Genomic DNA, 13,792 nt, shown 5'->3' on the forward strand with positions numbered 1-13,792 from the left:
ATCCCAGAGGTGCCACTGAGTTTTTCTCACTGCATCTTATAGGGTGATTTGCCATCATTTCCTCCTGTTCCTGATGATGCTTACTGGTCAACTAGGGCTCCACTGTATGAGTTGCTCTTTTCCTTTTGGTAACTCGTGAGTGTTTCAGCATTAGTACTCTGAAACTGTGTGAGTGTCCTCATCAATTGTAATCTATCTCTGTATTTATCTCCACCTTTGTGTATTTGTTTTCCTATTTTATTCAAGGGGTTATAATCTCTTCTTATTGTTAGTTATCATGATACCCAAATCATGCTTTATGGGTGGGTGAAGCCCCTCAAGCTGGCTCTGCATTCCTTGGACATGTCCCTATCACTGTGTAGCACAACCTGCTCCAAGTTCATCATGTGCTGTCTCAGAGTGGAATCAGCCATGTATCTGAGAAGCTCTAGTTCTTTTTAGTGGAAAATGACATTTATAAGCCAAGGTTTGGATACAAGGTGTTCTTAAGGCTCTTACAAAGTCACCATTTCTAAGAACTATCTGTGGAGAGAGGTAGGGGAAATGTGTTTTTACACACAGAGACAAACATTTCTACCAATCTATCATCTATCTATAGAAAAGCAGGACTTTACATTGACACACTCACTTTCAATCTCTGACTATATAGGCTTCTTTTGGTTTTCTCCCTTTCCAAATCAATGACTCCCTACTCTTACGGTAAAAAACTCCTGAAACCATTTATCATTAATATATTTACTTATTTGATAAATCCCCCTCCATGTAACTAATCCCTACTCCATCCCTCAACACTCATGAATACCCCCACAATTTTACTTGGGTTCTATACACTGTATTTAGGCTCTGGGGGCTCTTACCAGCCACACCTCCATATGGACACCCTTCTCACCTAGCTTGGGCTCCCACAGCCATGCCAGAATGCTCCATGTGGACACACTCCATGTGGACCCCCTCCCCACCCTACTCAGTCTCTAACTTGGAGTCAGGTCACTGTGACTCGCTTCTCTGTCCCTGACCTCCAATGTGAGGCTACCCTCTCGCCTGTGCCCCACCTATGGCTTAAGGACTGAATTATCTAGGAAGGAAAACAAAGGAAAAGGAGAGGAGAAGCGAAAGAAGGGGCTGGAAGGGGAGTTGGAAAGGAAGAATCCTATTCATCTTCTGATACCAGCTGAAACAGACAAATGCTTTTAGCCTTTCTTCCCAAACAACTGGACAACCAACCGTCTCTTATTTGATGTTCATTGTGTCAGGACACTTGGGAGCTGAGGCTGGAACACAAAGACAATATGTTCGCTGCCTACCAGAACAGCAGGGAAGAGGACACGAAAATATTAAATCAAAACTAATAATATAATACTAAGTGCCTCAATCAAGAGATATAAAAAAACATGTGATCCAAAACCTGTAGAATTAAACTAGAAATATACATTCTGAGCAATAGGCAAAGTCACAGTAGATTAACTCTCACCTATCTTAACTGAGCACATTGGAGTTCTGAACAAGCTCCATTCACCCAGGGACTGTAATGGTCAAAGCATTCATTCACTGGCTCTCACTCATCAGTTCTATAGATTCCCCCTTAATGTGGATGAAACCATGTTAATACTTTTGTAAAGAGATGTTGATTGACTTGCTAAGTGTAATATTCAATGTAGAATATTCCAAATAAGACATGTGATATAAATGTCATTACCACCACCACCACAATAATTCCTGTTTCCATTAAAGTTTGTTGATAAAGTTTTATTCTAGATCAACACTCAGGGTAGTAGATGGTACAAACTGGGGGTAGTCTGTGTGAAACAGATAAACTGTGTCTACATGTCTGGCACTTATGAGCTACTTCCTTTATTCCCCATAATATATAATGCTCTACACAGATACCAGAGAAAGCTAAATGAATGTGTGGAATCCCTAGTCATCTGTCACAGGTTGTACATGAAGCCCACCTTCATTTCTGTTCTGTTTTTTTTTACGATAGTCACAGGGAGAGAGAGAGAGAGGAGAAGAGAGAGAGAGAGACACAGGCAGAGGGAGAAGCAGGCTCCGTGCACCAGGAGCCTGACATGGGATTCGATTCCGGGTCTCTAGGATCGCGCCCTGGGCCAAAGGCAGGCGCCAAACCGCTGCGCCACCCAGGGATCATTTCTGGGGTTTTTAATATATTTTTTATTGAAGTTTGATTTGCCCATACATTGTAACACCCCAGTGCTCATCCCGTCAAGTGCCCTCCTCAGTGCCCGTCAGTCACCCATCCCCCCACCTGCCTCCCTTCCACTATCCCTTGTACATTTCCCAGAGTTAAGAGTTTCTCATTCTGTGTCACCCTCTCTAATTTTTCCCACTCATTTTCCCTTCTTTCCCCTACAACCCCTTTCACTATTTCTTATATTCCCTACATGAGTGAAACCACATAATCAAAGGAAATTGAGGTCTCTGGTGTTCTGGGATAGTTTCTTGAAGAACAAAAGGAAGTCCTTAGGGAAAGTCAGGCTCCATTTACACTCCCATCTCTTGGCTCAACCTTGAGAACAATGGGCTTTTCAGGTTGAATAATCCCTTGAGCATTTAATTTCAGGGGATCTGCAACAGTTAAACAAGTATATGAGAAACGACCATGAAAATCCAGCTAACAACAGAAGCAAAGCAGGCAAGTTATATGAAGGACAATAATGCATTACAAATATATAAATACTACTTATAGATTCATATATCTCTGATTCTTTAAATTATTCTGTAAGTTGTCAAGACTGGAGTATGTAAGCATTCATCCATCACTCATTCAACAGAGTATCTACTGACCCACCCACTCAGTACCAGGCTGGAGACAAACTCATATTGGTTTATATACTTTTATATTTAAATTTTAGTAAAAAGGATGAGTATTTAAATTTAAGACAGATTCTTACCCATTATGGCAAACAATTTTGAAAAGTGAGAGAGATAATTTTGTATACGTTGAAGCTTGTAGGCCATCCTGAGTGTTTATTACACATTTTATCATATGAACATCTACACTGATAAACACTTGTACTCTCTCCCATGGAAACATCCATCCATGATAACAGACTAGCATGGAAAGGGAGCACAGCCTGACTGAAGGTGGAGCCAAGTAGCTAGGATGGCCTGGACACATGGGATCCTTCACATCAGTCAGGCATGTTTCACACACCAGTGACACTCAACCTTGCTTGCACTTGAGAATCAGTGGGGACACATTTAAAAGCCATTCTCTGGGTGAATTATGTTAGAATATAGGATTTTTAATGAACCCACTGACTTCAGAGTAAAACCAAGGTTTAGAACCATGGTCACAATAGTGTCTATAAATTGTATGGAGAAGAGCATCATTCAAAAGTCACATCATGGTTATCACACACATTGCACATCATGATTGTGCACAACGTGTTCTTTTCTTTCAGTGGACTTGAAAGAGATTTAAAACACTGCTCAAGATCAAGGACGTGCATAATAATTTCATGTGAACTATACTGACAGATGACCCTTATGGTTGGGCGGTTATGAACACAGATGTGGCACTCAAGAGCTAAAGGACCCTTCAAGGCCACAGATGACTCTAATAGATTACTGGGCTGATAGAACAAATTACTAAGGATAAATGAGCACATTCGCTCACAAACACACACACACACACACACACACACATCTATTTCATATCTCTTAGTTAAAAAAAAACCAATAAAACACTATTTATGCAGAACGTTATCTCTCTGACCTGTGTTTCTTTACAAGGTTTGAAGGAGAAGTTCTGCAGGACCCTAACAAGGGCAAGTTTCATGTTCATGATCGCAAACCTCATTCCAATGCAGTTTCGGGGTCCAGTTCCAAAAGGCAGGTATGTATAAGGATTTATGCTGTCCTTGTTCTTCCTACTGAACCTGGCTCCACAATGGAAGTGGAAAACAAGTTTAGTTAATCAAAGACCACAAGAAGTACATGTTTGGGGTTCTCAACCAGGAGTATATAGGAAACTTTGATGGGTTGTTTACTGTAATCCTGCTATGCTTATTCTGCTATGACAATTGTAAGCTACAGGTCGTTGGATTCCCCTTGCCCTATGGGAGCATTCAGTCTTGCTGAGGACATGACATAAAGCTGTTGAAAAGATTTACCTTAGACACTAGAATTATATTGAGGGTGGTGTGATGTTCACACTTTGAAAGGCAAGCAGGAAATGAGCCTGACTGGAGGAAAGGTAGGTTGATGCCTCCATTCCCACTTATGTTGGTCACATGCTCATAGAAAAAGGAAGTAGAGAAATGCCTCCTATGTTTTACCATTGTTATTTTTCCCTTCACATCCCTACACTCCCTGCTAGGACCATTCCCAACCACTTACACGGAAAAGATTTTCACATGATTTACATGGGCACGTGACGCTACTCCACTATAATGATACTTAGATCTATGTATAATCATTATAATCATTGAGTTTTTGTCTATCTGTTCTAAGACACTATAAATTCCTTTGGGGTTAGACCTATGCTTCATTCAAAATTCATTCCTTGGGATCCCTGGGTGGCTCAGCGGTTTAGCGCCTGCCTTTGGCCCAGGGCGTGATCCTGGAGTCCAGGGATTGAGCCCCACATCGGGCTTCTCTCTGACTGTGCTTTCTCTCTGCCTGTGTCTCTGCCTTTCTCTCTCTCTGTACACACTTCATGAATAAATAAATAAAATCTTTTTAAAAATTCATTCCTTAATACTTATAGTCAGGAAACATGTGGATTTGGGAAAATGATAATGGCATTTAGGTGAGGTATTATTTAAACTCCTTTTATCATGAAGAACATACTGAAATGTTTACATGATATGCCTTAAAATAATATGGAAAACAGTAAAAGAATTATAATGGTGTGTGGATGGAGTAGCTGATATGGGTTAGTAGTTACTAGGCAGGTGGTGGGCATATATAAATTCATTAAAAGTATTTCATAGACTTGTGTCTATATAATGTTTGTGCATGTGTCAAAAATTCTCTGCAATGGGAGACTGGGTGGCTCAGATGGTTAAGCATCTGCCTTTGGCTCAGGGAATGATCTTCACGTCCTGTAATCAAGCCCCATATTGGGGCTTCTCCTTCTCCCTCTGCTCCTCCCCCTGCTTATGCTTGCTTTCTCTCAAACAAATAAAATCTTTTTAAAAAATTATCCATAAGGGGTACCTGGGTGGCTCAGTTGGTTAAGTGTCTGCCTTTGGCTCAGGTCATGATATTAGGGTACTCCAGTGGAGCCCCACATCAAGTTCCCTGCCCAACAGGGATCCTGCTTCTCCTTCTGTCCCTCCCCCCTGCTTGTGCTCTCTCTCTCTCACTCTCTCACTCACTCTCTGCCTATCTGAAATAATAAATAAAATCTTTTTTAATTATTCATAATTGATATTTTTAATACATGGATTTCACTACCTGGCACAGTTCCTAACACAGTAGGTAAGCACTTCCTCTCATGGCTGAATGAATCATAAACAAGTACAGGAGTGATCACTGGTTTCTGTTTGAGAAGCTATAGGAGACTGAACAGCTGAACTTGTGGGAGCCAACAGGTCTCCTGGTCCAGAAAACAGATGACTTGGTCAACTCTAAGTTCTTTCAGCAAGTACTATGTGTAGACGCATTGCTAGCACTAGGGACACCATGCGACCAGAAAAGAGCTCTGTTAACAGGGACTTTGAGTCGGGGGCTAAACATCTAGGTCTCTAAAACTCATCCAAATTTTGCCCACCAATACAATAAACAGGAAAGCATGGACTTTTGCAGAATTCAGGCTTACCCAAAGCCAGACTCTGCTCTGAATTCCCAGAAGAGAAAACTCAAGACCCCTCCAAGGAGGATGTCTAAATGGCTAGAGAACAGATGACCTCACTTTGGATAAATCCCAGATACTAGAGAGATGAGAGATGCTTAGAACTGCAACCACAGACAGCACAGGACCTATCAGGTCTCCAGCACACTCTGTCCTCAGGCTGCTGCTCCTCCTGCCAGGGATGTGAACTCTCAGCACCACAGCCACTGTCCTCACACTATACCTAGCAGACATGGTGGCGCAGGGTTACAAACACAGAATGCGAAAATCTAAGGAGTAAATCCAGAGCGCTAAAGAGGACAGAAACACTAAAGTAACAAAAAGTCCCATTTTCTTAATTAAGATAATGGTTAAGTATATTATGTATATACATATAATCACAAACACAATTATGGTACGTTGTTTATACTTTACTGTTACATTAACTCAGTACCTCAAAAATATATAATGCCATCTTAACTTTTAAGCTTCTATATATGCATAGAAAAACATCCACAAGGACATACATCACATGATTAATAATCCTGATATATTGTGACTGGTGATGATGTTAATTTTCTCTATTCTCAACTAGAGTTTGTAAAATTTGGACAATAATGTTCATTTTGTAACAAGAAAAATACTTCTAAGAATAAAAAAATGTACAAATAAATCATTGTACCACCACACGATTGTCATCTATACTAAGAAAATACAGAATATCCTCCAATATGAGGGTGGGTTCCCCTTTGCAGGGTTCCCTGTACCTTTCAGGTCGGAATTCCTCAGGCTCTGGCCAGAGACTCTGGTCTCGATGAAGAGTAAAGGTTGGCACCATCACCACTGTCCCTTTGGGAATGAACACACCACTGATTTCCACATCTTTCTTACAGACCCTCTCAAGTCTACCAGCGATTGGGTATAATCGGAGAGTTTCATTCAACACCATGTCCAGATATTCCATCTGCACAAGGGCATCGTAAGTGGGCAATGCCTGGAAGGAAAGAAACAGATTTTGATAAATTGAGATTTGGGGGCAGCCCGGGTGGTTCAGCTGTTTAGCACCACCTTCAGCGTAGGGTGTGATCCTTGAGACCCGGGATCAAGTCCTGCGTCAGGCTCCCTGCATGGAGCCTGCTTCTCCCTCTGCCTGTGTCTCTACCTTCTCTCTCTCTCTTCTCTCAAATAAAATAAATAAATAAATAAATAAATAAATAAAATCTTTTTAAAAATTGAGATTTGGGATCAAAGTTCAATGCACTGTATATACTACTACTGAAGTATTAGGAACACCTAAGAATCATGTATTTTGGTAAAGGGTATTTGTGGACATTTGAATGTCTAGCATGTCCTTTGATCTACTCAATGGCTCACTGACATGTGAGTCATAGACGTAAGCAGCAATAGTAATGACTGGGGGAGACCACTATGACGATCTCCTACACAGGGCCTGAAATCCTTCCCACTACCAGGTAATGGTTTTTCTTCCTTGTGTGAACAAAAGTGACTAATAGAGTGTGACCCTTGACCTTTTTTCTACATTTTTTGTTTAAATTTATTTTATTAACATATAGTGTATTATTAGTTTCAGAGGAAGAATTAGAATTAGAACTGACTGCTCAGTTCATATAATACCCAGCGCTCATTACATCAAGTGCCTTCCTTAATGCCCATTACCCTACTACCCTAACCCCTCTTCCACCTCCTCTCCAGCAACCCTCATTTGTTTCCTATACTTAAGAGTCTCTTATGGCTTGTCTCTCTCTGTTTTTTTTTTCATTTGTTTTTATTGAAGTTCTATTGGCCAACATATAGTATAACACCCAGTACTCATCTCATCAAGTGCCCTCCTCAGTGCCCATCACCCAGAATCCCAACTCTCTCTCTGTTTTAATCATATTTTCCTTCCCTATGGCCTTAATCTTAAATGAAATCTGTTGAAGTCTTTTGTTCCTTTCAAAACAGGGGCGACACATCTGTATCATGAAAGGAGAATGTGCCACAAACTCCCCTCTTCCTCATAAACTGTCCTAGTTGAAATATCCTGCCTTCCTAGTTTTTCAATTCTATTTACAATATTTGGAGAAAAACACTAAATAATTTGGGGAGACACTACTTTCTTTCAACGCAAATGGGGCAAGAGAAGGCTACAATTGGATGCTACCAATTGTGGGCACACAATTTCAGTTCTAGGAAAAGTAATACAGGGGATCAGAACCCTGTTCTAAGCCCCACCCTCTGTTGCTGGAAGGGTCTCCTAGTTGTCACTTTGGAGTCTCACTGTTTGCCAAACAGGCCACTCCAGACCCAGGGGTCAGGTCTCTTCATAAGAAGGGAACTTCAGGATGGGCAGAGATCTGAAAACAGTGTGGGCAATATATGTCTATCACTTGCTGCTTTGTGTAAGTCCCAACATTGTACAGATTAGAGGTCAATCAGGATCCAAGCACTTGGCTCCTAGCTTGAATTCTACACTACTAGTTATGATAGTTTAAGAATGTCATATTGTCTCTCTATAGCTCAGTTTCCTGACTTGTTAAATGGAAATAATAGAGTTGACACTTCATAGGGTGTGTAGTAGAAAGTAGTAGAATCATACACTGCTCACCCAGGATCATGGAGACCCCCATATTTCCTAGCTCACATGAACTTACGGGAAACCATTTTGCAAATGAGGGGTGAACTGATGAGATGTATGTAAGTCTGGAGCCAAACATTTGAAAATCAAGTGAGTAACACATAGTTCCTTATTACCAAGCAAACAATAAGTCCCCAGGTTCTAGATAATGCAGGTATAAGAAAATGGAGCCTCTTTACCTGGTATCACCAATAACTGTATGGAGCAGAGACTCACTCCCAACTTCTGCTAAGGCCCATATCTGACATGCGAATGTGGAAATAGGAGTAAACCTTTTTATGAAAACCTACTAGGTTTGAGGGCTAATCCGTTACTGAGACATAACCAAACCTACACTGACTCCCTTCTTCAGGTATAACCCCCTCACCTTATTGGGGAAAGTCGCATCAATCTCCTCCTGCAGTTTCTGCTGGACATCAGGGTGAGTGGCCAATTCATACATAAGGAAGGAAAGAGAAGTGCTAGTGGTCTCATAGCCAGCAAAAATAAAGATAATAGATTGGGCCACCAGCTCCAAATCAGATAGAGCTAAAAGGAGAAGAAACACATTTTAGCTATAGCAGGTGAATGTAAAAAAAAAACACACACACACACTTTAGATAATGAGAAGTCCATTTGAAACTCCCAATTCCCTTGGGGAAAATGTAAAAGCAATTCAGAATCAAACTCAGAGTGGTTTGCACTCTGATGTCTATCTTACAGAGCCAGAAAAGCCAGAAGTTATCTTGATCTGGTTCTTCCTATGGTCTATACTATTCTTGGCCATCTGCTCCTGCTAGTGCCACCCTCCGCACCAACACAGATAGGTAATTTCAGGAGATGGCATTTCTGTCTAACGTACATGGTGTTATCAGCATGACCTTTGGAGGATCCTAAAAGTACTTCAGTCGTAAGTAACATGGGATACCATTCTCCCCCAGGAAAATTTATATTCTTCTAGCTAAAAGAGAACTTAAATTTATTTAGAGAGTTTGTGATACTAAGACTCAATTGTCAGGACAAAATGAATGATCTTTCATCCAAACATATTTGTGGAAAGTGAAGAGAACAATATTGGGCTACTGATAAATTCTTGTTGCTCAAAGAGTGATCCATGGACCATCAGCATCTGCAGCATCTGGGAGTTTATTAGAAATGCAGAATCTCAAACCTCACCCTAGAACTATCGAATCAAAGTCTGAGCTTTCATGAGATGTGGTGATTTGTGTGAACAACCTAGCTTGAGAAGCATGGATTATACCTTTCAGAGGTCTCAGCTAGTAGAAGACCTGGCACACAACTTCGCAAGTGCATGATCTCCAATATGTACAGAAACTACAACACAGATGTGGTATATATATACCACATCTTCTTTATTCATTATCTGTTCATGCAGGTGGGGGGATGTAGTGACTGGGTGATGGGCACTGAGGAGGGCACTTGAAGGGATGAGCACTGGGTGTTATACTATATGTATATAGTACATATACAAACTGAAATATACAAAAAAAAAAAAAAAGACCGGTAATGGAGCTGGCTTAATTAATGCCACCAAAGAAGCAGAAGAAAAAAATGTGTCAAGGCAAGGTACTGACCAGCATGAAATATAGACGAATTGAATCCAGTGAATGGAATTAGCAATCATGGCCTGAATTTCACCTTCCTTAGTGAATGGCCCCACTCTGAATATAAATTGGAATATCTTTTGATTTGCTCCTGGCAGAAACTCAGCATGGTCATGTCCTAATCTATTTGACAAAACCTGTGTTAGGACCTTTAGATACTGAGAGCACCTACCCACTACAAACCCATAATTCACAGCTAAAAACAATGCAAAAAGTGCTAGAAAAGTCTACAAAGTTCCGATTTCCTAGTCACACTTTTCGTGAAGCTGCTATGGGTAAATTCAACTATCAAATTCTTGCCTTTCACCCAGTCACTCCATCCCCCCGCCCTCCTCCCCTTCCACTACCCCTTGTTGTTTCCCAGAGTTAGGAGTCTCTCATGTTCTGTCACCCTCTCTGATTTTTCCCACTCATTTTCTCTCCTTTCCCCTTTATTCCCTTTCACTATTTATATTCCCCATGTAGTGAAACCATATAATGTTTGTCTTTCAAGTGACTTACTTCACTCAGCATAATACCCTCCAGTTCCACCCACATTGAAGCAAAAGGTGGATATTCGTCCTTTCTAATGACTGAGAAATATTCCATTGTGTGTGTGTGTATTGTGTGTGTATATATATATATATATATATATATACACATTTTCCATTCATCTTTAAATGGACACCGAGGCTCCTTCCACAGTTTGGCTATTGTGGACATTTTTGCTATAAACATTGGCACTTGATGGGATGAGCACTGGGTGTTATACTATATGTTGGCAAATAGAACCCCAATAAAAAATATATATAAAAAAATTCTTGCTCTCCATTACCACAAACCCCATGATAATAAAAGTTCAGGGCTGTACTCTCCAATAAGGTAGGCAGATGCGGCTATTTATATTTAAATTTTAATTAGTTATATTAAATACAATATAAGATTCAGAGCTCAGTGACACTAGCCACATGGTAAGTGCTCAAAAATCACATGTGTGCAGTGTTTCTGTACAGGACCAAGCAAATATAAAATATTTCCTCCATCAGAGAAAAAAGTAGAACTAGATAGATAGATAGACAGATAGATAGAATAGAAGTAGAGATAGATTGGTAGGTAGGAGAGATGGATAGATAGATAGATAGATGATATAGATAGATAGATAGATAGATAGATAGATAGATAAATGGTATGATAGAATAAGCCCATCCTTTTCCTCTAGAATCAACTGTTATATATTCAACAATTTTGTGAGCTTGTTGTCAAATCACAGATGGCTTGAAATTAACCATGATGGAAATATTTCTGTCATAGAAACAACTATAAATTAAGCCTGTTTTTTTTTCTTTTAAATACTGAGAGCATACTTACATCATGGGTTATGGATAAAGAAATATTTGTGTTGATCAGTGCTGTGTAGATATATTTGATGTTGTTAACTTGGCTCACTGAGAGGAAATAGAAGCAAAAACCCCTAGTAGCAACGAGTACTCCTAGATCCCAGATTTGGTTTCTAAATACCATTTTAACTAAAAAGGAATCAGAGTTTCTTGGAGAAATGGCTGGTTCAGGGCTCATCAGGAGAAACAGAAGAGAAATCTGAGATGTCTGACATCAGGATGCAAGGTAATGCCCAGAAAATAATATGGAAAAGGATACAGAATACTCTATTTTTTTAATGGTGGATATACATCATTATATATATATGTCGAAACCCATAGCATATACATCAACAAGGATGAACTATAATATAAACTATGGATTTTGGGTGGTAATAATGTGTTGTTGTAGTTATATTGATTATTTAAAAATTACCACATCATGAGGGATTTTGATTCGGGATGCTGTATGTAGGTGGGGCAGGGGAAATATGAGATAAATCTCTATGTCTTTCACTCGATTTTGCAGTGAACCTAAACTGCTATAAAAAATCAAGTCTGGGGCACCTGGGTGGCTCAGCACTTAAGCATCTGCCTTCAGCTTAGCACGTGATCCTGGCATCCCAGAATGGAGTCCCACATCAGGCTCCCTGCATGGAGCCTGCTTCTCCCTCTGCCTGTGTCTCTGCATCTCTCTCTCTCTCTCTCTCTCTCTCTCTCTCCCCCTCTCTCTCTCTCCGTGTGTCTCATGAATAAATAAATAAAATCTTTTTAAAAACCAAAGTCTATTGAAAACATAAAAAAGAAGAAAGGAAAAACAAAAACACAGGTGCCCACTTAAAGGGCTTCCAGACAAAAAATCTGAAAGAATCAAGGATCTAAGAAAAAAATGATATAAGACACTTAGTAATATAAGAGATCATACCGACATATATAAAGAAAGAAATACAATAATGATGACGTATAGAAAGCTCACCCTAACAATGGACTATTATTCAAAATATAGAAGAAATGGTACAAGTAAAGAGTCATCATTTTGTAACCATCATAGTAATAATAGTTTTAGTCAAAGACCATCCATGGATGATAAAAGTAATAGATGATGATTTAAAGAGAAATACAATGTGTACACATACCTGCACCAGTTACTTCTTAATTACAAAAAGGGAAAAAAACACTTGAAGTAGATTAAGCTAGTGAATAAATATAACCACAAGTGTTTCAAGTTACGGTCATCAACACTGGGGCCATGTACCTCCTTATGTGATGAAGACTTGATGTGAATTTCCAGGCAGATTCGGTGGGTCTGGATTAGGCTGCAGGACTGACATTGGAAACAAGTTCCCCTGTGGCAGACCACAGATTGTTTTGTCTATGGTTCCCCTTCAAGCTTTGAACAGGTAGTATGGCTTGGTTTTTCTGGAAAATGCTCTGTCTACCTTTTGTATCTGAACATATTCTTTTCTTTCTCAATTTGCCAAAATTCCATCTGCTAAAATCTTCCTCCACACCTTGGAACCACCCCCTCTTTCTGAGCCACCTCATCAATGGCCCTCTGAAGCTCTTCTCGCTTACCTTTATGAGTGTCCATTTCTTTGGAATTCTGGGAGTTAATCATCAGCTGAAGAAAGTCCACTCGGTGCTAGAAACAAAAAGAGAAATTTCCATGGCAAAAAAATCACTTGTGAAGTCAGAAGTAAATCAGACGTGAAGTATCCTGAGACTATAGCCCATTTACATCCCGAATTTAGAGTAGTGTTGCCAGAGTCCTCGGTGAACAAAAGTGCTCAGCTATAAATCTTGGAGAGCAGGATGTTTCCCTGACAGGAATCCAGCCATTATGTCTCATTGCTTTTTGGATCTTGCTCTGTCTCTGTCTGATCCTCAGCTTCTCTGACTTTTGAACATACCTTCCTGGCCCAAGAGTTGCCTGATCCCTCTCCTGTCACATCTACTAGCTAAGGAGAAAGTCCCTGACTTCAGTCCTTTCTTCCAGCCTTAATTCTTAATGAATAGCCACATAGACCAATCCCTGACCTCTGCAGTCCATGAGCAGCTTCTGTGTCAGCATCTTCCAATGTCCCACCCTCCCAGAACTCTGCACAATATTCAGTGATATCAGCCCTGTCTCCTTGTCCTACACATGTCCTACAGCTGGCCATCAGGCCTCATGAAGGCAAAGCTGGCTTAGCCAGCTTGCAGCTTCAGTGCCCAGAGAAGATTTCTACCCATTCCAGACTATGGCAGGGTCAAATTTAACATAGACTATATACTCCACCAGGTGCCTAATAGGACCTTCCCCTGGAGAAGGTGTAAGATAAGAGGCTTTGAATTGAAGGGTTCTTGCCAATGTAAGATCTGGCAAAATTACACTACCAGGAAAATGATTTTACAC

General features: G+C 40.2%; 1 protein-coding gene across 1 annotated transcript; it reads right to left on the reverse strand.

The window, feature by feature from the left end:
- Positions 1-2,291: 2,291 nt before the first annotated feature.
- Positions 2,292-13,116, reverse strand: LOC119869229 (cytochrome P450 3A12-like). The gene is made up of 5 exons (XM_038589237.1): positions 12,973-13,116; positions 8,806-8,966; positions 6,568-6,794; positions 3,712-3,902; positions 2,292-2,586 (listed from the first exon to the last, which is right to left on the reverse strand). The coding sequence occupies exons 1-5, from the start codon at positions 13,013-13,015 to the stop codon at positions 2,492-2,494; spliced, it is 717 nt and encodes a 238-aa protein (XP_038445165.1). The 5' UTR covers positions 13,016-13,116; the 3' UTR covers positions 2,292-2,491.
- Positions 13,117-13,792: the final 676 nt, after the last annotated feature.

Source organism: Canis lupus, unplaced genomic scaffold (genome assembly GCF_011100685.1).
Source record: "Canis lupus familiaris isolate Mischka breed German Shepherd unplaced genomic scaffold, alternate assembly UU_Cfam_GSD_1.0 chrUn_S1776H1973, whole genome shotgun sequence".
NCBI classification, from domain to species: Eukaryota; Metazoa; Chordata; class Mammalia; order Carnivora; family Canidae; genus Canis; species Canis lupus.

What these genes read in the sequence shown, in the direction of transcription:
- LOC119869229 (XM_038589237.1), bottom strand. Translation starts at nt 13,015, where the DNA reads ATGATTAACTCCCAGAATTCCAAAGAAATGGACACTCATAAAG. An exon ending in AGAAATGGACACTCATAAAG is followed by an intron (nt 8,967 to 12,972) that starts GTAAGCGAGAAG and finishes TTCTCCTTTTAG; the next exon opens with CTCTATCTGATTTGGAGCTG. An exon ending in ATGCGACTTTCCCCAATAAG is followed by an intron (nt 6,795 to 8,805) that starts GTGAGGGGGTTA and finishes CTTTCCTTCCAG; the next exon opens with GCATTGCCCACTTACGATGC.